This window comes from Apostichopus japonicus, chromosome 17 (genome assembly GCF_037975245.1).
Source record: "Apostichopus japonicus isolate 1M-3 chromosome 17, ASM3797524v1, whole genome shotgun sequence".
Classification (NCBI taxonomy): domain Eukaryota; kingdom Metazoa; phylum Echinodermata; class Holothuroidea; order Aspidochirotida; family Stichopodidae; genus Apostichopus; species Apostichopus japonicus.
The window spans coordinates 36,718,549-36,745,387 of record NC_092577.1 but is presented as its reverse complement, the minus strand read 5'-3'; the positions used below and the strand labels follow the sequence as shown (position 1 = coordinate 36,745,387).

Here is a 26,839-nt window from a genome sequence, read left to right as displayed (position 1 = left end):
CAGCAATAAGGGCAATAATCAGGGTAATAATACCATCAATGGTAAAAGGGTCAACAGTACACTGAAACTACCAGCAAATATAATTATGCCCAAAGTGTGATGCAAGAAAGCACTTACATAGCTCTGTACTTTATATGTCAAATTCACCACGATATATTAAAGGCATTGAAAACTCGCCCCAAACCGTGTGCGGCCATCCGAAAAAGTTAACTTTCTATTGCTTGCAAGTGACGTTTTGTTCGTGTCGCTACAAAATGCAGACAGTAATGAAACGTGATACCTTGTTATCTTTAGCAAAACCTGAGATGTCCATCGCTGTACCGTTTGTGCACTGTGCTGTGGGTATTGACCGCAGCTGTATGTACTGACTGTACACTAGTGTCTACCGATGGTAGCAAACTGTGTGTATTTTCTGGGATCGATGGTGGTGTCTAACACTTCTGTTACACCTCATTCAGTCAGGTTACCGGCATTAGACGCTTCTTTTGCGCGAGTCTTCACACCCTAGAAAACGGTTCTCGTGAGAAATACTGTCACGTGAGGATTGGCTGTTATACTTCTGTAAGTCATGAATAATTCATGTTTCCCCTCGCAGTACACGAGAAAAAAATCGCGTGCCTCTTGACATTCGACCATAGAAATTGAAGTAGGTTAATTTCTACGCATACGACAAATCTAAGTAACAACTGTAAACAACGATCACGCGGCCCGTGAGCAAAAGGTCTACCAGCCGACTGCGGAAGGAGATTACTCGACTAGGTCTTGACGGGCATTGCTTTTCAATCGGAACAATATTGCTTTGGTGTAGAGTACCGATCATTACTTCGGTTTTTGTTAAAATCATGTCTACAAATAAAGACGGTGTTATACAGAGAGACATGGGTGACAATGTTATGGCAAATAATGACACGGTGCCCCTGCTACAGAGGAACGAGCATCATCGGTGGGTACACTAAGGTTATAGCCTAACAGTAACAGTAACAACAGTAAACTTATGCTAGGTTTGGTCTAGGCCCAGGTAATGTGTGGAAGGTATGATTAACCAATGTTTTAGGCCTAGAACTAGCTAGTTATAGTTAGACGTAACAAAGTAGACAAATGTTCACAATCAGCCATGGAGGCCTATAACTTCACTTCCATTTTGCTCAAAGTGTTAGTCTAAGTTGTAGACCCTAAGTTAGTGAATTGAAATGTTTCATTGTACAGACTGCAGACTATCACTCAGTATACCAAGTACATTGAAGACTTGCCCCAAACCGCGTGCTGCGCTGTGAAAAAGTTAACTTTCCGTTGCTTGCAAGTGACGTTTTGTTTGTGTCGCTACAAAATGCAGACAGTAATGAAACGTGATACCTTGTAATCTTTAGCTAAACCTGAGATGTCCATCGCTGTACCGAAAACCGACTCGCAAATTGACATTTTGGGTAGTCACGTGATCATATGTACCGGCGTTGGAATGTCTGAAAACAGACATTGACCGTAAGGAGCCTCTGGTCACCATGTGATGTCATTATTGGTGTACCACGAAAATCAAACGCAGACCTAGGTATTTTTATACACAGATAGCAAACAATTGAACTGTATTTGACTTCCAGTTTTGAACATTTGAAAAGCTATTAACCTTAAAAGAAAACACATGAAGACAAATAAGTAGGTTGGTTATTTTCTTTGCAAATTTGCCACTCAAATGGAGGCATCGTTTATATAGCAGAGCATTAATAGGTATGTACAGTACAATGTATACTGTAAACCAGGCAAGCAGCTTGTTGAATTCCTTGATACAACTTGATTGCAAGATACTGCAAAATGAACAGAAAAATAGACCTAAAAGTTGCCTTGTGCATGAAATGTCACAGGAAAATGGTTAATGTTACTATCAACAATTTTTTTTTTAACATAAACGAACAACTACGTGGAGACGCGGGCCAGAATAGACCAAGGTAGGATACGTGACTAAGCTTCAGCTGAACAGAGTACTCACTCATTTTAATATCCAAAGTACAAACACAGTAAAAGTATCCTGGCAGTAAACTCTGAATCCACATTTCTTGTTTGATCCTGGGCGAAATACTACCGTGACTCTGTGTTATTCCATAGAGTTTGGCCTATAGTTGAAACATGCCTTGACCACTAATATTCCAATATGTACACAATCACTAAAGACAGTCACTAACAAAATAATCCAACGTCCGATCGCTATAGTACTGTTGTATTCTACTCCATGGACCTTGCAGATGCTGGAACAAACACAATGAACAATACTAAACATGTGTCACAAACTCACAATACTGGAAAACAACAAATGCAATGAATCCTAACATGATTACTTCCCCTTGATGTGAGCCAACAAGGGCAGGAGTTGTTACTCATTGTACTAACAGTGCTACCCTCTAGGCATGGTGTATGCTCATACTGTATACGGTCATCTCAAATAGTAAATAACTTTGGTCAATTGCGTGATATACTGTAATGTTACATGTAAGAATACCCAGGGCCACTAAGAAGTGTGTAGCAAATATTCAGGGTCCCAATCGCTCTCATTGAAATGCACTGAGCATACTCTCACGTTTTCTGCATTAGACACTCCAGGTGCTGTAAAATCTTTCCGTGTGCATCTCACAAACTTTATCCAAAGTCTACAACGTTTTCGTCAGTTCTTCCACTCAGAAAGCTAACATATCTAATGCTTTTGTTGGCTGAGGTATTACTACAACCTCCATCTACACAGAATTGTGGCATTTCAGGGGAAAGATGAGTAATATCTTTGATATTATTTCCAGCTCCTTCGTGTTCGACTAGATACAACTTTACACACTAACTAATGGACAAAGCATTGTTGTGTTTGCAGTATACCAACAATGACGTCACATGGTCACCTGATGTCTAAGGAATGTTTCAGAAATGTCTGAAATACAGTAGTTTTCCTAAAGGCTGACTTTACAGTATTTCCCTTTTTTTCACATATTTAACGTCCGTGATTGGGTCAAGTCGGGCAAGTCATTACAGTCCCCCCAAATCAAATTGGGCTCCTAAGCCTATGAATGTGATTATGTGACCCTTTAGAACATCATGATTTATGTATAAATAAGCTAAGTACTATAAATGTTGTCTATTGTATAGCATTTTGTGATACTGGATAAAGTGAACTCATAATTTCCTGCAGTACAGTACCACACTGTACTTGACACAATAATCCCTACACAGTACTATCACACTGTACTTTGAATGACATTTTAAGTTCTAGTCATAAATGGAATTTATGTACACTAGTATAATACACCTATATGTACAGTACTTCAAAGAATCTCATGGTGGTTAGGAAAACTATAAATATTACAGTCACGCACATACAGTGTACTGTTAGTCTTCACTGGTGTTTGCTATAAAATCATTGAATGTGTCAAGTTCTGTTTCAATGTTAAGTCATAGTCTACTGTATATGTACAGAAATATTAGGAAAGCAAAAATACTAAACTGTGGCATTACCAGCAAAGAAGGACACATCTTTTTACTGTCATTGTGACTTTCAATTTTACAATATGAAAGCTATGATGTGACAAAGTAAGTTTTATTTAAGAAAATGTACAAACAAATGTTGTTATCTACTGCTATTTCAAATTGATTATCTCCATTAATGTAAAATATGTATAAATGCCCAATCTTTTCTTTTTTCTCTCAATCTTTTCTTTTTTTCCTCAATTTTCTGTTATTTTTGTAACCTTATGTATGTTAACCTGTCTTGACTAATTCTTTTGTCTATACTTTTCAACACATATTTGGAGGAAACGATTCATAAGTATTGCACTTCAGTTTTTCTCCTTTTCCACACATTAGATCTTTGGTAGTTTTCATTGAATTATATTTAATACCATGATTATTTGATTATATGTATTGAACTCTTGTTGAAAATGTACTTATCTTTTGTGTTGGAAATAAACAGTTTCATTGTCATTGTCATTGTTTGTTACAAACAAATGATTTTGATGATAAATAATTTCTTTGACAGTCTATGATGTATCCTCGCCAAGTAATTATCGCCCTGTTTCCCTTACCAGTATCTGCTGCAAGCTCTTGGAGCACATAATCAGTTCTAATATCATGGAGCATTTCCAGAATAATAACATCTTGACTGCTAAACAGCATGCATTCAGGAAATACCATAGCTGCGAGACCCAGCTCGTTTCTGTCATCAACGAATGGGCGTCCTCCCTTGACCAAACAAAGCAAGTGGATGTCTTCATCCTTGATTTTGAGAAGGCTTTTGACACTGTTCCTCACAAATTATTGAAATCTAAACTGTACACTATGGGTGTTTCACATCAGGTTCTCTGCTGGGTGGATGCTTTTCTGAGTAATAGAGAGCAGTCGGTTGTTGTCAATGGGTCTAGGTCTAATCCTTCTAAGGTTACTTCCGGTGTTCTGCAAGGGTCAGTTTTGGGACCCATTCTCTTCCTGGCCTATATAAATGATATTGGTAATGCTGTTTCTTCTGGTGTCCGACTGTTTGCTGATGACTGTGTCTGTTATCGGGTTATCGATGATGTCAGTGATGGTCATCAACTTCAGGAAGATATAAATATACTAGGACAATGGGCTAAAGATTAGGGCATGAGTTTCCAGCCGGTGAAATGTAACATTATGACCATTACTAGAAAGAGGAAACCTGTGATTTTCAATTACATGCTCAATGGGGTTCACTTGGCTAAGGTTGATTGTGTTAAATATCTGGGTATTCATATCACTTCAGATCTCAACTGGGGAAAGCATATTCAAAATGTGTGTAACAAAGGCAATAGGATATTGGGAGTTCTTCGTAGAAACTTATCCCCTTGTTCGAAGGATGCAAAATTGGCTGCGTATAAAGGTCTCCTCCTGCCAGTATTGGAATATGCCAGTTCTATCTGGGATCCCCACCAAGCTTTCTTGCAGCACAACCTGGAAAACATTCAGAGGCGTGCAGCCCGTTTCATCGCTTCAGATTATTCAAGAGAGCCTGGCTCTGTCTCATCTCTTTTACGGGACCTAAACCTGGTGCCCTTGGCAGAGAGGCGCAGGCAAAGTAGAATCATCTTATTTGCTAAGGGCATCTATGGTCAGGCTCAGATCCCTATTGACTGCCTAAGAAAGCCTCAGCGTAGGAGTCGGAACATGCACGATATGCATTTCTGCCAATTGTATGCCAGTACCAATTGCTAAAAGTATAGTTTTCTTCCAAATACAATTAGGGATTGGAATAGCCTGCCTTCAGACCTCATTAGTAGTTCCAGTGGTTCTGTGTGTCCTGAAACATATCAGTACTCGGGTCAGATTTAACTAATTACTCTCTTGACGTGTGTGTGGTGAGATATTGTCCCTTTTTGCGGATGTGTCACCGTAACGAAGACGAAGAAGACGAAGACTATAGAGTCATGTAGGTACATACAGAAACAAACTAGATCATGTAGACACTTTACTGAATAGGGCTGTTAAATATAAAATAATGTTGAGTTCAACTAAAATACATAGATCTAGCCTACTGTGGTACATTTTACAATTTCAACAGATCTATTCAATGCTGACTCAGGGAGGAGGAGGTAGGAGGGAGGAAGGGAGGGAGGGAAGGAGGGTGGGAGATAGGGAGGGAGGGAGGTAGGTAGGGAGGGAGGGGGAGGTATGGTGAGGGGTGATATCCATGCATATATAAGGTAAAGTAGTGATCAGTGACAGTGTGGTTAGGCTAAATAATGACACTTTCACCAGCAGTATCAACAACCTTGGATATTGGTTGCAAATTCTTGTAGAGATCTTCAGTGCTATTAATGTAGCATAGTGTGCTGTATAAAAAACAGTTGATTATGAGAGACCTGTGTAGAAAGGAAGTGTGTACACCACAGTGTTTTACATTACTATTGCCACAATAAATTGATGAGTTCATTAACTTGCATTCTCTTGATCCTAATATACCCAGAAAAAGGTTTTTATGGCTCAGTGATGAATTAGGCTTGGCATGTTGAGAGGTCATGGTTGAAGATTAACAGGAATGTGGAGAGGATGTGGTTGAAGAGCCTAACAGGAATGTTGAGAGGATATGGTTGACGATCTTGTTCCGGTAGCTGAACTTGTTTTTAAATAACAGAACTGCTTCTTCAGGTCAAAACTTTATCCTCATAGCATTCTGTATTACAAAGATATGAACAGAACTATTTCAATTTAGTGCTATTTTTTGAAGGGTGAATGATGTCATCACAGTAATTCAGCAAAAACATTGTTTTTATTTGAAATAATATTTAACTCACTTATTCACAGAGGAATAAAATATTTCTAAGAAAACATTCATTTTGCTTAGCAATCATTCCAAAGGTACATTCACGTTTCAAAAATGAGGCATATGTTGTGTACAGTGTTTGCACAGAGTTTCCGAGCACCCACCCGACGCGATACTACCCGGTTCCTAATTTATTACCAGAATCCTACGCAAACTGATTTTTTTTTTTTTTTTCTTGGCAAACCGATGGTTGGGCAAGATTTTCCCATTGACTAAGTGTGGTGATAGGCTACCATGTGGTCGAAGATAACAGCAATAACAAAAGTATTCCATGGATATCTTATAACTGCGTCACAATTTCAGCTACAGTAAACAGATGGTAAGGCTAGATTTCCCCATTGACTTTGTGTGGTGTTAGGCTACCATGTGGAAGAACTGGAAAGAATTCTCACAATTATTATTTATGCATTCGTTTATTTCATAGAAGGAAAGACTGACAAGGAATTTTACGAGATGTTACTAATGGGTTATAGACAAGATAACTAAAAAATAAGAATCGCAATTGGCTTTTAACTAAAAGTTTATTCCAAATGCGATCAAATTGCGCGAATCACGCAATCTCGCGGCTAATACTAAACCTGGGCCTGCCTTTTAGATAGAAGTAGTAAAAACTGTATAAGGGCTAAATTGGGTATTTATATGGTCTGATCCAATAGAGGTTGAGAGCAAACATAAGCAGCGGCGGCAGTGCGATGTTAATAGTGATGTTATTATATGAAGTTATTAACAAGTTAATGAAAGAAACAAAAGCAAATTGAAATTATTGAGGAAGGTTTTATACCTTATCTTACATGTACGTATTTGAACATGGAAACATTGTCAGTAGAGAATATAATTCATTATTTATAGCATCCATATGTAATTTCTTGAAAATCATGATACACGAGGGTAAACAATTTTTTTCCGGGGAATCCGAATACCCGACAGGTATCGGCTCTCGGGTGCCCGGTTCCCAACTTTTCGAACCGTGTAAACACTAATGTTGTGTCTCCTTTAAGTGTGATAGATTCATCCGGTTGTACAGTAGGTGTTTTCCTTGCTTGAAGTGAGCAGTAGACTTCACTATCTTCCAATAATTCAAAGTTACATGCAGAAAACAGACTTTTTTTTAGACATTTGTGTTGTATATCCTGATTCATGTCTGCCTGCATCATGAATAAATCATGACAATTGTCCCATACTTAAATCCATCAATTGGTTGCCTTTATGTCATTTGTTTAATACTTAATAAATTGTTTTTGGACATTGATATGATCTTGAAACCACCATGCTGATCAAGCTGAGAGATCTGTTGAGCTTTTCAAGTGTTATTTCCACCCATACCATAAATCAATGGTACGATCTGTATTTATGCTGGTATGAAATCATCAAAAGGAGCTGGTCAACTTTTAACAGATACTGTAACTACTAGTTATACTGCAAGCTAACAAGATTGCAATATTCAATATTCCTACCCTGTGATGTAGGTTTATTACTTTGATTTTCCAATTTGAAACTAATTAATAGGGAATAATTCAGTGTTCAAAGGCTCTGTCTTAAATACTATAATAATTACTACAGTATGATGACTAGTACCTGAGCAAAGACTATTTATAATCTACAGTAAATTCCACTATATCAATTTGCATATGCAGAAAGGTCAATACACCTGCCCATCCACCCAGCCGATTAGTGTTTTAGGTATAAACAAAGGCAATGTTGCTGTCTGAATTTTCATTTCCTCAAACTGGAGAAAACATGTACATGGTCCTGATAATAGCATGTGACTATTTACTTCACAATAGTACTTATCAAAAAAAGATTAATATGGCTGTCAAGATTGCATGCAAACTGAGGCTTAAACACCTACAGTAATTTTACAGTATGTTGAACAAGTTTTGACATACTGTAAACTGCAGTGTGTCAACCTTTGGGGTTATGTAAATGTGTTATTTTATGTTAATATTATGCAAGTTTTTAATCGCTGGAAAGATTAAGAAAGTGCTACTCACAGGCAGTAATCATTATATGTTTTGTTTTTACAGAAGACCGTCCAGTGACCCATTCTTGTACATTGTGGTAGCAGTTAGCTTACTTGCACCCATCAGTGCCGGCTACACAATTGGCTACTCCTCACCAGCTATACCACAATTGAAAAATGACACCATCTTAGATGATAATTCTGCCTCTTGGTTCGGGGTAGGTATCCCAAGATTGAAACAACAAAAAGAGGGAAAGAATATTTTCCTTTTTTTTGGGAAACATTGAAATTTGTTAAATTGGAAAATTGAACAAAAAATATATATATTCAATACTGAAATAGTGTACAGCACTGTAGCTGGTAAGCCTGAACATTAAGACAAGTATACAACAGTATGCATGTGACTGACGTTGACTGTACTGCAAAGAGACTGCATAACACATGCATTCAAGGTATACTGAATTATTTGGTATGGTAATCTTCTGCTTCAAATTGTCTGTAAGCATGTAACCCACCCCCTCCCCCCCCCCCACCACATCATCTACTCAACCCTATATAATGAATGTCAACCGGTGCACACATGTACAGTGTGTACTGTACATGTGTACATGTACAGTGTTATTTTACACCAAGCACTACTGTATATACACAAATGTACAGTACACGCTGTACATGTTTGTACTGGTCAACATTCATTTTATATTGTCTTTTATTTAAGTGAATTAAAACCAGAAGCAGACTATAGCATTGCAAATATTATTTGCTGATATGACGAAATGTGTAGGTTTGTTGAATAGAACACCAGTATATGTACACTATAGGGGAGATGTGTACGTTTATTGTATAGAACACCAATATATGTACACTCTAGGGGAGATGTGTACGTTTGTTGAATAGAACACCAATATATGTACACTCTAGGGGAGATGTGTACGTTTGTTGAATAGAACACTTGTACACTATAGGGGAGATGTGTATGTTTGTTGAATAGAACACCAATATATGTACATATGTACACTATAGCCTGGGAGATGTGTAGGTTAGAAAACCAGCTCTGGGCTGCAGTGTTAGTCAAAATCTGTGGTGGTTGTCAACAGTGTTAGGGTGACAGATCAAAATTTGTCCTATCATTTTCAACATATTTGGCTGACATTTTTATTATTTCAGTCACTTCTCAATGTGGGTGCCATATTTGGAGGTCCAGTTGCTGGGTTTCTGATTGGATCTATCGGCCGTAAAGCAACCCTGATGGCCTGTGCAGTGCCGTTTGCTGTTGGCTGGGCATTGATTGCCAGCGTGCCTTACGTTTGGGGTCTCTATCTCGGTAGAGTCCTCACAGGATTTGCTACTGGAATGACAACATTGGCTTGTCCAGTAAGTACTCCAAAGAGATCAAAATAATAATATATATAAATGATGAAATACTTGTTGTAAGTTTTGATAATTTCTAGCAAATATTACGGGTGACAGTAGTGTCCCAGAGTTCTGTAAGCCAAGGCCTCCTAAGTTGCATACAGTAGCACGGTAAGAGTCTGTGTGGATTAGGTTTGTGCTAAACCAGGTGCTACTGTACCAGTGAGTTTCATTGGAGCATGAAGTAGATCAGATGTACTTTCAATTGTGTGTATGCTGGAATCCAACCAGCTAGACAAAATTGAAAGTCTAGAGATCAGATCAAATAAGATAAAATGCGTACTGTGTATTTAATTGTGAGTCCATCACAAAATGGCATATACTGTATGCAGTTTAGGCAATGTGGGTTGGAAATGCCTTCTACAAAACACATTTTTCAAAGTTTTTCTGTAGTGAATTTGAAAATAAAAGTAACCCCTCCCCATCCAAAAAGGGGGATGGTACTCTCTAATGCAAGTTGAACATATCAGAATATCTTCCTCTTTCATCAGTCAAAAATGAAATTTCACCCGGATATCCTTTAAAGGATTACCTGGATATGTCCTTTTAATTAGCTAAGTGCTGTAAGCACTGTGAGCTGTACTGTGCTGTACTGTACTGTAATGTACTGAGCTGTACTGTACTGTGCTGAACTGTACTGTGCTGTACTGTACTGTGCTGTACTGTAATGTACTGAGCTGTACTGTGCTGTACTGTGCTGAACTGTGCTGTACTGTGCTGTACTGAAGTGAACTGTGCTGTAATGTGCTATACTGTGCTGTGCTGTACTGTGCTGTACTCTGATGTCTGATGTGCTGTGCTGTACTGTGCTGAACTGAACTGTACTGTACTGTGCTGTACTGTACTGTACTGTACTCTGATGTGCTGTACTGTGCTGTACTGTGCTGTAATGTACTGTGAGCTGTACTGTGATGTGCTGTACTGTGATGTGCTGTACTGTACAGTTACAGGTATACTGTGCTGAACTTTACTGTGCTCTGATGTGCTGTGCTGTACTGTGTTGTGCTGTACTGTACTGCACTGTGCTGAACTGTGCTGTACTGTACTGTACTATACTGTGCTGTACTGTGCTGTACTGTGCTGAACCTGTACTGTGCTGTGCTGTACTGTGCACTGTGAGCTACTGTAAGCACTGTGAGGTGACAGTAATAAACTTGTAATGGTTGTGTGTCATTTCAGTTACATGTTAACATGTAAAGAATCAATTGTATCATCCTTTATTAACTAATAGAGGTAACATGATTAAAAAATATTCTAATTTCATCTGTGAAATTAAATTTTCAGCTAGAAATCTTTTGATTTACTGGTGACCAGCCCATTCCGGTCTACCGCCCTCCTTCTCATTCTACCATTCAAAGTGTCACAAGCTCGGGAATTACATAGTCTTCTGTTATTAATAGTTGACACCTTCTGATATCTTCTTTGACTGCTTCCTGGTATCTCCATTCCTTTCGATCAATAGCTCAACACTAATGTACATGTTGAAGATTCAATGAGTATCCTTGTCTTGGGACTTTTTGGCATACTTTCTGTTTTTCCACGGTTTCCCACCTGATTTTCATATATGGGTTTCATGACGTGGGTAGTAGACTGGAATGGGCCAGTCACCGGTAGAGGGCAGTGCTAATAGGTTACCAGATGCTATACAGTGCTATTCATGGTAAAGTGAGAGTGCAGTTGTTGTGGGGAGACAGGTAAGTTTGTGTTCGTAAATATCCAAACCAGGTAAGTCTTACAATACTTGTAGCCAGGCTATGATTGTCCAATAATAGGATCAATTTTGACTGAAGCTAGTTAGGATACAAGTACTGTCATTTAAAATACTTAAGTATACTTGTAAGACGAGAAAGCCATGAAGTGTTATTTACACAAGCATATTAAGTTAGATTATCTTACATTATTTACTGTACAATTATCCTACTCAGTGAATACATACGTTATTTACTGTACATTATCCTACCCAGTGAATACATACGTTATTTACTGTACATTATCCTACCCAGTGAATACATACATTATTTACTGTACATTATCCTACCCAGTGAATACATACATTATTTACTGTACATTATCCTACCCAGTGAATACATACATTATTTACTGTACATTATCCTACCCAGTGAATTCATATATTATTACTGTACATTATCCTACCCAGTGAATACATACATTATTTCCTGTACATTATCCTACCCAGTGAATACATACATTATTTACTGTACATTATCCTACCCAGTGAATACATACATTATTTCCTGTACATTATCCTACCCAGTGAATACATACATTATTTCCTGTACATTATCCTACCCAGTGAATACATACATTATTTCCTGTACATTATCCTACTCAGTGAATACAGTACTTCTTATTATTTCTCTATCTCCAGATCTACATCGCAGAAATGGCGAGTCCTGATAACCGGGGTTTCTTGGGTTCAAGCTTCCAGCTGTTCATTACATTAGGAATTCTACTCGTGTATACACTAGGTGAGCAAAAGTATAGTGTTTGTCATAAGTCAGACTTGTAAGTAACACTGTATACAGTACTGGTACAAACAAAACTTTTATTTGTTCATTTCTTACAAAAGGGTTAATTCCGATAGAAAATAAGATTCAACATAATGTAACTCAATTCAAGACTGGGCATATTTCAATGTCATATAAACAAAAAATATTTGCAATGTACTGTCTGCTTCTGGTTTAATTAACTTAATTAAAAGACTTTACTATCAATATAACTTTGATTGCTGAGAAAGTTTAATGGGTACCTTAATCAATACAGTAGATTTAATTGTAAAGGTGTTCACTTTAACTAACAGCTCAAATTGTTAGACATTAACAAAAGCACCAGATACACAGGCAAGTCAGATTAAATCTTACAATTGTTCTTAAGCCATTCGTAAATTGAGGAAGATGGAAAAACAGGAAGGACCAGTAAAATAAAAGCTATCTAGATTCATCTTTCAAAAGAAGCTGTTAGCCTTTCATACAGCTCAAGCATTATTGAAGTATCGTCTCAAGCTGACTCTATGATGGATGAATTTTACCTTTAGAATTGCAGAATTTTAAAGTGTGATAAATCCCCCAATTTGAAAGCAATGTAACTGAAATTTTCAGAATATGCTTATTTTTGTGGTGTTCTAAGCATACAATAAATTGGTAATTTTGAAAGAGGTCAAACCAACATACTCCAAAATTTGGTGAGTTGATATGGAATGACCCATATATACTACCTTATATTCTATACAATACCTTGTGTTGAATATATATACTACCTACTGTAAGTATACTATATTATTATCTTGTATTTACTTTAATATATATGCTACCTTGTACAGGCCTGATTTTTTGGAATTTTTTTTATCTTGTCCATTGGACAACCTACACTCAAAATTTGGTTGTCTGGAAAAAAAATTGGTTGTCCGAATAAAAATGGGGAAAAAGACTAAACTAAATTTTGTACTTTACATAACAAGGTATATTTGTTCCAAAATGTGGGAAAAAACATTATTAATCCGTCTAATTCCACGGTTTGTAGGGATGTCTAAACAATCTTTAACATTCATGACTAACACACTGTTAAATATTTTTTAACGTATGTCGTTTTTATGTATGAATATATTAAGAAATAAAAAAAGCTATTATGGAAATATATTCATGATTATAAACTTATTATTCCTATATTTGCAAATATCATATTTCTACCTAAAATAAATGGATCCGTCCAGGTATTTACTATCATCTGCTCATTATACGACTGCACTGTAAAGTAGGATTCCCTTTTCTGTTTATGTAAGTCTGCTTATTAGAACAGCCAATCTTGCTAACCGGCTGACGACACACATCACATGCATTGGCTGTATCATGATAACGCATGCGTCACCACTGCACTGTGTCAACACGTACGATGTACAGTATGTGCGTGTATATCATGAATGTAGTATATATTAGTGAGCACTTCCATGCATCTAGCGTTCAAAGACCAAGTTACTTTGCCTTTAGAATGTAGTTCAAAATAAAGCTAGCTGGCTGTTCACGGTTTGTTTCAAATGATTTTAACATAGTGAGATCGGTAACTTTCTTGTATATATTGTAACCATATCTCCCGATATTGTTACGTATGATACATATATTTCATCATGCGACACTCAAATGTTGGCTAGGCCTAACTTATGGCCGTATACATTGTATGTATGCAATTTACAATGGGACGTTCATTTGCATGTCGATCGAATGTACTGGCTACCTTATGGTAGCAGGGGGTATGTTTTTTCAAAACAATAACAACTTTGTACCAATCATAAACTTGCAAAAAGGAGAGAAGAATTTGCCCTGTCAAGGAAGGTACCAAATTATTTAGTAATTTCTTTTATTGTCACACCATGAATGGAGGGTTATATCAACATGAACTATCAGATTTTTAAGGTGTGTTTATTTTGATTGTGTAATCTTGTCGAGTTGAAATAAATGTGATGGTACGTTTCCACAAATAATTTAGTCGTTCGTCGGACAACCTCAATTTCGATTTTGGTTGTCCGAAAGAAATTTTAATCGATTCGGATGATCGGACGACTGTGAAATTTCAGCCCTGTTGTATATTTTATATATTATCTTGTATTTAATATAAACTGCCTTATATACTATACATTACCTTGTATTTTATATATATACTACCTTGTATAGTATATATATTATCTTGTATTTAATATATATAATACCTTGTATTGTATGTATATTATCTTGTATTTAATGTACTACCTTGAATAGTATATATATTGTATTTAATATATACTGCCTTATATACTATACATTACCTTGTATTTTATATATATACTACCTTATATAGTATATATATTATCTTGTATTTAATATATATAATACCTTGTATTGTATGTGTATTATCTTGTATTTAATATATGTACTACCTTTCATAGTATATATATTATCGTGTATTTAATATATATAATACCTTGTATTGTATGTATATTATCTTGTATTTAATATCTATGTACTACCTTGAATAGTATATATATTGTATTTAATATAAACTGCCTTATATACTATACATTGCATATTTAATATATATACTACCTTTCATAGTATATATATTATCGTGTATTTAATATATATAATACCTTGTATTGTATGTATATTATCTTGTATTTAATATATGTACTACCTTGAATAGTATATATATTGTATTTAATATATAAACTGCCTTGTAAACTATATATTACCTTGTATTTAGTATATATACTACCTTGTGTAGTATATATTATCATGTATTTAATATATATAATACCTTGTATACTATATATTGTATCAGTGACTGTATTATGCAGTCTGTATGTTTCCTTAGTGTTTTTGCTTTGTGTTGCCACTGTTATTTTATAAGTTACTTAATTTTCCTTACACATAGGGGTGTATTTATCATACGTTTGGCTTGCCATCATCGGTGCTATCTTTGCATGTATGTTGTCGTGCTTCATGCTCCCAATGCCGGACACACCATCGTACTGGCTTATCAAACATGACAGGCACAGGGCACTGGCCGTTCTCCATAAAGTCAGGAACGTTAATGTGGATGTGGACTTGGAGTGTCGGGAAATTGAAGCTACCCTGGACAACTCTGTAAGTTGGTCATAGAAGAAAAGAAAACCCAACCATCATATTTGGCTTATATTAGATGAAAAGTATTTCAATATCTTCAGATACTATTCTCCCCCCCCCCCCCACCCACACTCCACCCCCTCTTCCAAAAAAGTCTGCATCCTTGACTGGGATGGTTTGGTAAGTATATAAAATGATTTGAAAACTTCTGGTTACTTTCTATTCATAGCACATATTTTGCTTGCAAACTAATTTGATCTTAACATTGTAACTGACTCATATAAATGATAGTCCAGAGAATAATTTACTTTTTATCTAAATGAAAAAACTGAAACTAAACATCCTATAGAAATGTGCATGTAATTAACACATGTAAGTACGTAGAACTCACAATGAACAAAGCCTCTAATGTTATCGTTTTCACTTTCAAGTTCTCACGTAAATTGTAACATCCTATAGAAATGTGCATGTAATTCTCACATGTAAGTACGTAGAACTCACAATGAACAAAGCCTCTAATGTTATCGTTTTCACTTTCAAGTTCTCACGTACGGTGAAACGAAGCGGTTAAAAGGATATTGTTTTGGTTTATTATTTAGTCAAGACAATAAATCTTCTTATCAATCTTTAAAAATAGATACAGGAGATTTTGTTAGATGCAAGAAACGAAGTGAAAACAAATAATTACGTCGTCCCCCTAAGCTTATCGCGGATATACTGTATGATGTTAACTGCCAAAACTGGATAGTATATCGAATGGCATTAGTACAATCTCACGTGAGGGACTTGCAATAGCCTTAAACGGTAGATTAGCGCACGGCCCCGGCTATGAATAGCGTTTAATCAAATGATCAACACTCTTCTCCCGTTGTGGTAAGTGTGAATCAAAAGCGCGGAAAAATACAATCCTTTATGTGGAACGTAATAATCGGTTCCAAATAATCGCAATGGATTTTGCCGATGCCGATTATTTACCAATTGTCTGATAATCAGCCCGATGTCATTTATCTAACTGATTATGGGTCGAACACTAGAAACCTCAATGCATTTTTCATTTCTGGTTAATATAATAATTTTTAATAAAATAATAAGAATAATTTGTTTATATTTACTCTTTGTTTATATTTACTTATATTTACTCTTATAATTTTTTTTATATTTACTCTTTCTAGGATAACAACGTTTCTCTCTCAGAATTTGGTCAGCGTCATCTTTTCATGCCTCTACTGATCTCGTTAGCTCTGATGTTCTTTCAGCAGTTCAGCGGAATCAACACTGTCATGTTTTACACAGTGACTATATTTCAGAGCACTGGATCATCAATAGATGCAAATACTGCCACCATTGTTATTGGAGCAGTCCAGGTTGTGGCCACCTTGGTCTCGGTGATGTTAATGGATCTAGTGGGTCGCAAAGTTCTCCTCATAACAGCCGGTTTGTCTAATTCCACTTTTAAGATATTATGTCCAAGTGGGCAGGGTGAATTTGTGGGATGCCAAGTGGTTGCTGCATTACAGCGTGTTCCTTCCAGAGTGCTGGTGGGATGCCAAATGGTTACTGTATTACAGCCTGTTCTTCAAGGGTGTTTGTGGGATGCCAAATGGTTCCTGCATTACATCGTGTTCCTTTTAGGGTGTTGGTGGGATGCCAAGTGGTTGCTGCATTACACGTGTTCCTTCTAGGGTGTTTGTGGGATGCCAAATGGTTACTGTATTACAGCCTGTTCTTCAAGGGTGTTTGTGGGATGCCAAATGGTTCCTGCATTACAGCCTGTTTCTTCAAGGGTGTTTGTGGGATGCCAATGGTTACTGCATTACAGTGTGTTTCTTCCAGAGTGTTTGTGGGATGCTAAATGGTTGCTGCATTATGACAAGTTTCTTCTAGGGTGTTTGTGGGATGCTAAATGGCTGCTTTATTATGATGTGTTTGTGGTATGTAGGATAATAGAATGGAAATATGTTTTGGAAATTTGGAAGAAACCTTACACTGAGTCTGTGCCCCCTCCCCTAACTTTCTCTGCCATCCTGTGCCTAATTTGCTAATTTCCTTTGGAGAAGTATTAAGTGCTCTGTGGCCATTATGTTCTTATCAGTTGTGAAGACATTTGTAACCTGGCAACTTTACATCTACTTGATTTGTCAGTTGATTTGATTATATGTGGAAAATTCAAAGTCAAAAAGTCAAAGTCAAAGTCAAAAACAATCAACGTCCTGCTTCTTCATGGCTACATGTTTAATTATACAGTCACTGTATGAAATGGTTGGTCACTTAAACTTGTTAATACTTATTCACTTTAAGGCGCTGTGTCAAAAAGAAGCTGCAGCAAGGCTGCATAAATACCAAACAATTAGGATATATCAACAGACCAGCAATGCCTATTGTGTGAGACTGTGGAACACAACAGTTTATGACCTATAAAGCCTGGCTGCACCCCCCTCAGTGACAAGATAGCAATTTGTCAAAATTTCACCTCATATTTTATGTTAATGTATTATTAGCTTTATTATTTGGGATTTTTATTTTTCAGGAGTTTTGATGGCCATCAGCTCAACAACTTTTGGCCTTTATTACTTTTTAACGAAAGATGAAATATCACCAACCACACCTAGTGGTCTTGAGGATATTTGTAAGTTGACTATGTAATAGATTAATATTGTACGTAATACATCAGTCTTATCCCAGTAGCTCCAGAAAAGTGCAGTTAGCTGTGCAAAGTAGTCTCTGAGTCAACAAACAACTAGACTAGGTATATTGTAACTAGAGATTTTATCAGCTCACTCACGATGTATTGTAGTAATTTCTTACAGAGACTTATTTCAATGAGTCATTTAAGTAGAAACTTTCAGTCTGTCTGTCTACCAGTCAGTTTTATATCAAGTTTGCTCTTAAAATAAACTAAACAGTCTTTCTAATTGAATACACACAGCACATAGATATATTTAAATAATGTAAAACAAAATGTAACTACAAAGTTTTTGTTCCTTTCCAGTACTTGGGAATGCCAAGTCAGATCTGGGGTGGCTTTCCCTTAGCAGTATGGTGATATACATCATCGGGTTCTCTCTTGGCCTTGGACCAATTCCCTGGCTCATCATGTCTGAAATATTCCCATCTAAAGCCAGAGGTTTGGCCAGTTCCATTGCAACGGCTTTCAACTGGACTTGCTCTTTCATCATCACCAAAGAATTTTTAGACCTAGAGGTGAGTGGTCAGGGTTCTCAATTAGTTTTTAGACGTAGAGGTAATTGGTCACTGTTTCTCAATTCATTTTGGTCAGAATATATTAGAATATACTACCAATGACGGTAATCTTGTCCTTTTCTTAAAACTTAGAATCTGCTTCACAAAGAGGGTGTTTTTTGGATGTACGCAGTGGTCTGTGTCCTGGAGATCATCTTTGTGATCTTATTCGTACCGGAGACAAAAGGCAAATCCCTGGAAGAGATTGAAGATTATTTCCGAAGAAGAGAGTGACATTTTGTCAAGTTTCATGAAAATTTGGTATCCAAGATAAGCTTATTTTTTTATATAAAACATTGTATTGTTAACATATTGGTTGGGCTATCATTTTTGTTTGTTTTCATTTTGCAATAATAATTCTCTTTAGTTTTATTAATCTGTAAACTTTCAATTTGTAACATCTTTTGAATATTCCTACATTACATGCCAGTGTTGTTGCGAGTGATAACACATGTCCCTAAATTACAAAAGTCAAGTGACTGGAACAAGATTCTGATGTTTTGCCCAGTAGAGCAGTGACTCAAACAAGAGTGTGATGTTTTGCCCAGTAGAGATAACAGAGTGACTCAAACAAGATAGTGATGTTTTGCCCGGTAGAGATAACAAAGTGACTGGAACAAGATAGTGATGTTTTGCCCAGTAGAGATAACAAAGTGACTCAAACAAGACTGTGATGTTTTGCCCAGTAGAGATAACAGAGTGACTTAAACAAGATTGTGATGTTTTGCCCAGTAGAGATAACAAAGTGACTCGAACAAGATTGTGATGTTTTGCCCAGTAGAGATAACAGAGTGACTCGAACAAGATTCTGATGTTTTGCCCGGTAGAGCAGTGACTCAAACAAGAGTGTGATGTTTTGCCCAGTAGAGATAACAGAGTGACTCAAACAAGATTGTGATGTTTTGCCCGGTAGAGATAACAAAGTGACTCAAACAAGATTGTGATGTTTTGCCCAGTAGAGATAACAGAGTGACTCAAACAAGATTGTGATGTTTTGCCCGGTAGAGATAACAAAGTGACTCAAACAAGACTGTGATGTTTTGCCCAGTAGAGATAACAGAGTGACTCAAACAAGATTGTGATGTTTTGCCCAGTAGAGATAACAAAGTGACTCAAACAAGAGTGTGATGTTTTGCCCAGTAGAGATAACAGAGTGACTCAAACAAGATTGTGATGTTTTGCCCAGTAGAGATAACAAAGTGACTCAAACAAGAGTGTGATGTTTTGCCCAGTAGAGATAACAAAGTGACTCAAACAAGACTGTGATGTTTTGCCCGGTAGAGATAACAGAGTGACTGGAACAAGATTGTGATGTTTTGCCCGGTAGAGATAACAGAGTGACTGGAACAAGATTGTGATGTTTTGCCCGGTAGAGATAACAGAGTGACTCAAACAAGATTGTGATGTTTTGCCCAGTAGAGATAACAAAGTGACTGGAACAAGATAGTGATGTTTTGCCCAGTAGAGATAACAAAGTGACTCAAACAAGATTGTGATGTTTTGCCCAGTAGAGATAACAAAGTGACTCGAACAAGATTGTGATGTTTTGCCCAGTAGAGATAACAAAGTGACTCAAACAAAACTGTGATGTTTTGCCCGGTAGAGATAACAGAGTGACTGGAACAAGATTGTGATGTTTTGCCCGGTAGAGATAACAGAGTGACTGGAACAAGATTGTGATGTTTTGCCCGGTAGAGATAACAAAGTGACTCAAACAAGATTGTGATGTTTTGCCCAGTAGAGATAACAAAGTGACTCAAACAAGACTGTGATGTTTTGCCCGGTAGAGATAACAAAGTGACTGAAACAAGATTGTGATGTTTTGCCCAGTAGAGATAACAAAGTGACTCAAACAAGACTGTGATGTTTTGCCCGGTAGAGATAACAGAGTGACTGGAACAAGATTGTGATGTTTTGCCCGGTAGAGATAACAGAGTGACTGGAACAAGATTGTGATGTTTTGCCCGGTAGAGATAACAAAGTGACTCAAACAAGATTGTGATGTTTTGCCCGGTAGAGATAACAGAGTGACTCAAACAAGATTGTGATGTCTTGCCCGGTAGAGATAACAAAGGGACTCAAACAAGATTGTGATGTATTGCCCAGTAGAGATAACAAAGTGACTCAAACAAGATTGTGATGTTTTGCCCGGTAGAGATAACAGAGTGACTCAAACAAGATAGTGATGTTTTGCCCGGTAGAGATAACAGAGTGACTCAAACAAGATTGTGATGTTTTGCCCAGTAGAGATAACAAAGTGACTCAAACAAGATTGTGATGTTTTGCCCGGTAGAGATAACAAAGTGACTCAAACAAGATTGTGATGTTTTGCCCGGTAGAGATAACAGAGTGACTGGAACAAGATTGTGATGTTTTGCCCGGTAGAGATAACAGAGTGACTGGAACAAGATTGTGATGTTTTGCCCGGTAGAGATAACAAAGTGACTCAAACAAGACTGTGATGTTTTGCCCGGTAGAGATAACAGAGTGACTGGAACAAGACTGTGATGTTTTGCCCGGTAGAGATAACAGAGTGACTCAAACAAGAGTGTGATGTTTTGCCCAGTAGAGATCACAAAGTGGCTCAAGATAATGCCCCCACTAGAGGCAGGAAACTCTGTTCCTGTACATTCCGATGGGTGCACAAATAGTTGAAATTGATCCATTGATATTTTGTTATATGAATGTATGTAATAGAGTTTTCCTATTGGTAGTCATTTGGGAAAGCATGCCAGCCACCTACTATCAGTTTATTACTTGCTGTGCTGCCTTAGAAACCTTGCATATCTCAATGTGTTACAATGTGTGGATGTTTGTGTGCAAACTTACTATGAAGCAGTAATTAAGGAGGCAAGCATATGCTGCCTTATGATCCTGGAAGCCGGCATGTTAATTTATGTGTGTCTAATATCCATGTGAACCAGCAACTATCTTACTATTTTGTTGTCTTTAATTATAATTGACAAGCTGTTGATGCAATCAACACTGCCAAGAAGTACTTACTTTTCTGTATTTCATATCAAAACAGTTTGCTAACAGTTTGGTTTTATTTTGTAGTTCATATCTTAACTCATTCATTTGTTTATTGCATTTTTGTTACAGTTGTGTCCATGCTCCTTGAATTGCTTTTGCTAATGATTGTGTGAGGTCTTTATATGAGATCGTCCATTATATACCAGGGTGAGCAGGGTAGTGGGCTTTGTTACTAGTAACTCTATTCATTTTTAGCTCATACCAGCATGCTGGTGTGAGCTATTGTTACAGTGCGGCGTCTATCACTCTATCACTCTATCATTCTATCACTCTATCACTCTATCCGTCAACAATTGGTAAAACCGCTCCCACTCGCACAGTGTTTGATGGAATTTCATGAAACTTGGACACAAGGACCATTGGGTATAGGGCCATCAGAGATGGTCCAAAATTTGGGGTCAAAGGTCACCTGTGGGCCGTAATGGGCCATTTTGTGGAAATACGCAAAATGCTTCTTCTCCTACAGATTCCATGGTACAATGTTGAGGGTTTGTCACGATAGTACTATGGTAGTTTTACCTTCAGGGTGTTCATGAATTTGAGATCAAAGATCAACTAGGGGTCTTTTGTGGCCCGGGCCACGGCCCTATATTTTCAAATTGCTCCTGTTCGTACAGTGTATGGCCAATTATAATGAAACTTGGTCACAATGTTCCTCGAGATGAGAGTTACGAGGGGTGTTCAGAAAATTGAGGTCAAATGTCATTTAGGGGGTCATCGGGGGTCATTCTTTGTAATATTTTCAAATATCTCAATCTCCTCAAGATTTTGATAGATCATATTCAAAGATGAACTGATGATTGTTGGATAGTGTATGAATAAGGTGATGCCTAATAATTTTTGGTCAAAAGTTAATTAATTACAATTCATCCCCATTGTTTAAAAAAAATCTGAGCCTTCACTTTTTGCCAAAGCTCCTTTAATTTGTCTCCCAGTTTCTGCAGTGTTTGTTTACATTTGTGGTTAAGCTCTGCAGAGGCTGTTAGTGGAATTAAAGCAGGACTGGGAGTTGTTATTAACTGTTGAACTGTAAGCGTGAGAGCCCTATAGCCAATCAGCACTTGCCGATTCTTAGAAGTCTTTGAGCCTAAGGTATGTAGGCAGCTTGTGAAGTTATATATAGGGAGTGCTTGTGAAGTTATGTCTGCTAAGGTAGAGGGGAGAAGGTTTAACAGGGTAGAGTAGGTCAGTGGTATTGTTTGAGAGAGTGGGTAAAATAGGATTTAAAGGGGAAAATAGGAATTATAGCCAGTGGTGTTGCCAGGATTCTGCTAATGGAGGGGGGGGGGGTATCCCTCATGGGCCCAAAATTGGTTTTGTGGGCCCTACATTTTTAAGCTCGAAAAGGTATGAGCTTCTGCACCATTGGTGCTCTAGTTGTGTCATTTGTGAACAGTTTACTAATGCACTTGTCAGGATTTTCATTTAAATAGATAAAACAGAGGAGCCCTGTATATAAATAAGTTTTTCATAAGAAGCATTCAAAATCTAGGTATTACTGCATGTCTTCATTGAATTACTGTTTCTATTTGTCTGTTATCTTTGTCTTCATAATGTTTTACTTAATTATTTGTGAAGTAACAAACACCCACTGATTCAGGAATTTGATGTTGGTCATTTTAGTTTTTTATAATTATGTAAAAGGTAACAATACAAATTTATTTTGCTTCTATGATACCTTGTAAATACATTATCTCAAGAAGTGAAAGTTGCTTGAACTTCAAACTTGATATGTAGGTAGCCCTTTAATAGTGGTTATATGTTCTGTATCAGTTTTCATGGAGGTCAAAGGTCATTTAAAGTTCAATGACAGGTTAAAGTCAGAATGAATCAAAGTGAAGTTTGTTTGACCTTCAACCCTCTTTGCATAGGTACGAATTAATCAATTCTGCTAGACTTGCCATCTCTTCTCAGCAATTCAGATCGTTGGAAAATCTTGTATTTAAAGTTTCTTCTCATATTGGCAAGGAATCACTAAGGTTTTTGACTTTCTCATTTATTTATGATTTCATATCTTCCCTTTTGTTTTGGCAGGGGATCTTGAATGAAAAAGGTTGTTATGATTTTGTTTCTGCGTTTTTTCTATGATTAATTTCTTTCATTGGTATTTTGTAAATTCCTTAAGAAGAACAGGAAAAGTAAGAAATGAGAATGGGAGGAAAGTTTGGAGGGATAAGTTTGGAGGGAGATAAGTTTGGAGGAGGGAGATAAGTTTGGAAGAGGGAGATCAATTTGGAGGGGGACATAAGGGGAGGGGATATAAGTTCAGAGGGGGGATTAGTTTGAAAGGGGGAGATAAGTTTGGAGGGAGATAAGTTTGGAGGGGGGGGGGGATAAGTTTGGAAGAGGGAGATAAGTTTGGAAGAGGGAGATAAGTTTGGAAGAGGGAGATCAATTTGGAGGGGGACATAAGGGGACGGGAGATAAGTTCGGAGGGGGGATTAGTTTGAAAGGGGGGATAAGTTTGGAGGGGAGATAAGTTTGGAGGGGGGGATAAGTTTGGAAGAGGGAGATAAGTTTGAAGGGAGATAAATTTGGAGGGGGACATAAGGGGAGAGGAGATAAGTTCGGTGGGGGGATTAGTTTGAAAGGGGGGAGATAAGTTTGGAGGGGAGATAAGTTTGGAGGGGGGGATAAGTTTGGAAGAGGGAGATAAGTTTGGAAGAGGGAGATCAATTTGGAGGGGGACATAAGGGGAGGGGAGATAAGTTCGGAGGGGGGATTAGTTTGAAAGGGGGGAGATAAGTTTGGAGTGGAGATAAGTTTGGAGGGGGGGGGGGGATAAGTTTGGAAGAGGGAGATAAGTTTGGAGGGAGATAAATTTGGAGGGGGACATAAGGGGAGAGGAGATAAGTTCGGAGGGGGGATTAGTTTGAAAGGGGGGAGATAAGTTTGGAGGGGAGATAAGTTTGGAGGGGGGGGATAAGTTTGGAAGAGGGAGATAAGTTTGAAGGGAGATAAATTTGGAGGGGGACATAAGGGGAGAGGAGATAAGTTCGGTGGGGGGATTAGTTTGAAAGGGGGGAGATAAGTTTGGAGGGGGGGATAAGTTTGGAAGGGGAGATCAGTTTGGAGGGGGATAATTTGGGGGGAATAAGTTTGGAGGGGGGAATAAGTTTGCAGGGGGGGGGGAATAAGTTTGAAGGGGAGATAAGTTTGGATGGGGGATAAGTTTGAAAGGGGAGATAAGCAGTATATAATTATTACAATTCTTTGGTATGCACAAAGCAATATGTAAACAAGTGGTAATTTCAACTTAAAAATTGTACTTCTAAATCGATACCAGGATAATAATTTAGCAAGAAATAAATAAAGAGCCACGTTTAAAAAAGATTTGCTTGTTTGTTTTGCTGTTTTTTTTTATCTGTTTATCTGTTTTTTTAAGTTTTTGGTTGTTTCAATCTTGGCCTTTCTCTATTTATATATATAAATAGATGGATAGTGGCTAGACCTCCCTTTCTACTTTGTCTGTGAGCATAATTTCGTTCTAACCAAGGTACATAGTAAATTATTTTAATACGCTATTTCGCTAATAATATCGATCTCTACCGATACTTGTCTTGAGGGCCCCTTGTCCTGGATCAGCCACTGTAATCTATAGAGCGATAATCAATGTTTGTGACATTTTGCAAAGAGTGATGTTACGTTTATTAGTAATTTGTAAAATACTACTTTATGCAACGTAAGATCTATGCTATTGAGGGTGTGAATATTTAACGTAGGCTACTCAATAAGCTTAAATGATCTCTGTCTATATTTTCCCTACATCATTAATGACCCAAGCCTGGGGCTCTTCCAACTCCACCCCCCCCCCCACAACTTCCTCTATTTAAATTCAGTCTATAAAGAGATGTTTAAAACATGGAGAAAATGGCTTTTCCAGATATGTGAGGAGGTTAAGTATAGCCCAAGGTCCTTACCAAATATTTGCACCAATTGGTACGCCCGGCAAAAAAGAGGGAGGGACGTGGTCTATGTATATATAAACTGTAATTCATTAAAATAATGGATTTACTCCTGTATATATCCAGTCATACTCAATAATTAAAGTCCCATGATTTATAGTTTTGCTTGAATAAAGAAATTCAGATATTTGAGAATCTTATTCTGATTTTGATTTTTCCTTTATTTTCTTTACAAGGATAAATTGATTTCTTTATTAACTATAACGTATATCAAATATCAATCAATATTTTCTTGTTTGTGTATTTGAATGATTTACATTTGGCAAACTCGTCTTATTGTGTTACATGTGCGTTGATTGCATTGCAGAAGTACATTGATTTTTTGGAAGTATTATACCTACCGAAGACCAAGTTGACCATCAGCCAGAAATAGTTTTGTCAAAAAACGAAAGGAAACGATACCTTTCACCAGCCAGAAATGATTGTAAACCACAAGGGAGCGAAACAACACAAACTAATAAACAAAACCGAGCAGGAACACGAAAATAACCAACAAATTCTACCCTTCTCCACCCCTAAATTATTTCTGTTTTTCTCTGTAACTTAAATTTCGTTATACAAAGGTGTGTGTCTTGTGACGATTTTAACATTTCTCATTTTTCCTACCATTTATTCAATTTTTATTTTCGTGTGGTATAGCCTATATAGTAAGTATTCTTGACTTTTCCTTCGCCTATTTTAAATCTTATTTTATGGTCACATCTGTCTTCGGTAGCAGAGATGTAACATGAAGCACTTTGTTTTTAATTTATTTGAACAATTCTGAAATACGACGAGCAGTTAGACGGATGACAGTAAAATGACACGTACATACTTAAACGAGAGACAACACTGTTCGCCTTTTATGCCACAAAATTGCACGCAAATGTTATAGCGTGAGGAAAGAACGTACATGGACTTTTGTCGAAATATCTGTCTTCGTCACGTAAGGTTACCTGGAAGTCTGTTGAACCTTTTCTTAAAACGTCTGTACTTTTGAAGAATCCTTTTGATAATCTCGATTTTTAACCTGATATTACTGTATGCATAATGAATGTCTATAGCAGTATAGAGAACACATGAGTTATGAAGTTACATTAATAGGTGATTGGTTGCTTGACATATGACGTCATACGTCGCTTCGCTTTATAGCATTTGTTAATAGCAAAATGTATTTAAGTTTCTGTACTGTTGTATGTGACACGTTTTAAGAGCAATATAAGCCATTCAACTGATATTAATGTAGCTAACTGTTGTGTAATGGATTGGTAACTATATTAGTGTGGTTGGATTGGGGTAAAGGGGAGGGATTTTATTGAACGGGAGGGAGGGG

General features: G+C 37.2%; 1 protein-coding gene across 1 annotated transcript; it reads left to right on the top strand.

The window, feature by feature from the left end:
* The first annotated feature begins 454 nt into the window (after positions 1-454).
* On the top strand, positions 455-21,764 carry LOC139984655 (solute carrier family 2, facilitated glucose transporter member 8-like). Its single transcript, XM_071998640.1, has 9 exons — positions 455-943; positions 8,329-8,482; positions 9,432-9,638; positions 12,067-12,166; positions 15,099-15,310; positions 16,462-16,723; positions 17,817-17,915; positions 18,279-18,490; positions 18,623-21,764. The coding sequence occupies exons 1-9, from the start codon at positions 843-845 to the stop codon at positions 18,761-18,763; spliced, it is 1,488 nt and encodes a 495-aa protein (XP_071854741.1). The 5' UTR covers positions 455-842; the 3' UTR covers positions 18,764-21,764.
* Positions 21,765-26,839: the final 5,075 nt, after the last annotated feature.

Excerpts from the sequence above, each read along its gene's own strand:
- LOC139984655 (XM_071998640.1), top strand. The coding sequence starts at position 843 with ATGTCTACAAATAAAGACGGTGTTATACAGAGAGACATGGGTGACAAT. Across the intron at positions 12,167-15,098 it reads TCTACTCGTGTATACACTAG|GGGTGTATTTATCATACGTT; the intron begins GTGAGCAAAAGT and ends CCTTACACATAG. Across the intron at positions 17,916-18,278 it reads TAGTGGTCTTGAGGATATTT|TACTTGGGAATGCCAAGTCA; the intron begins GTAAGTTGACTA and ends GTTCCTTTCCAG.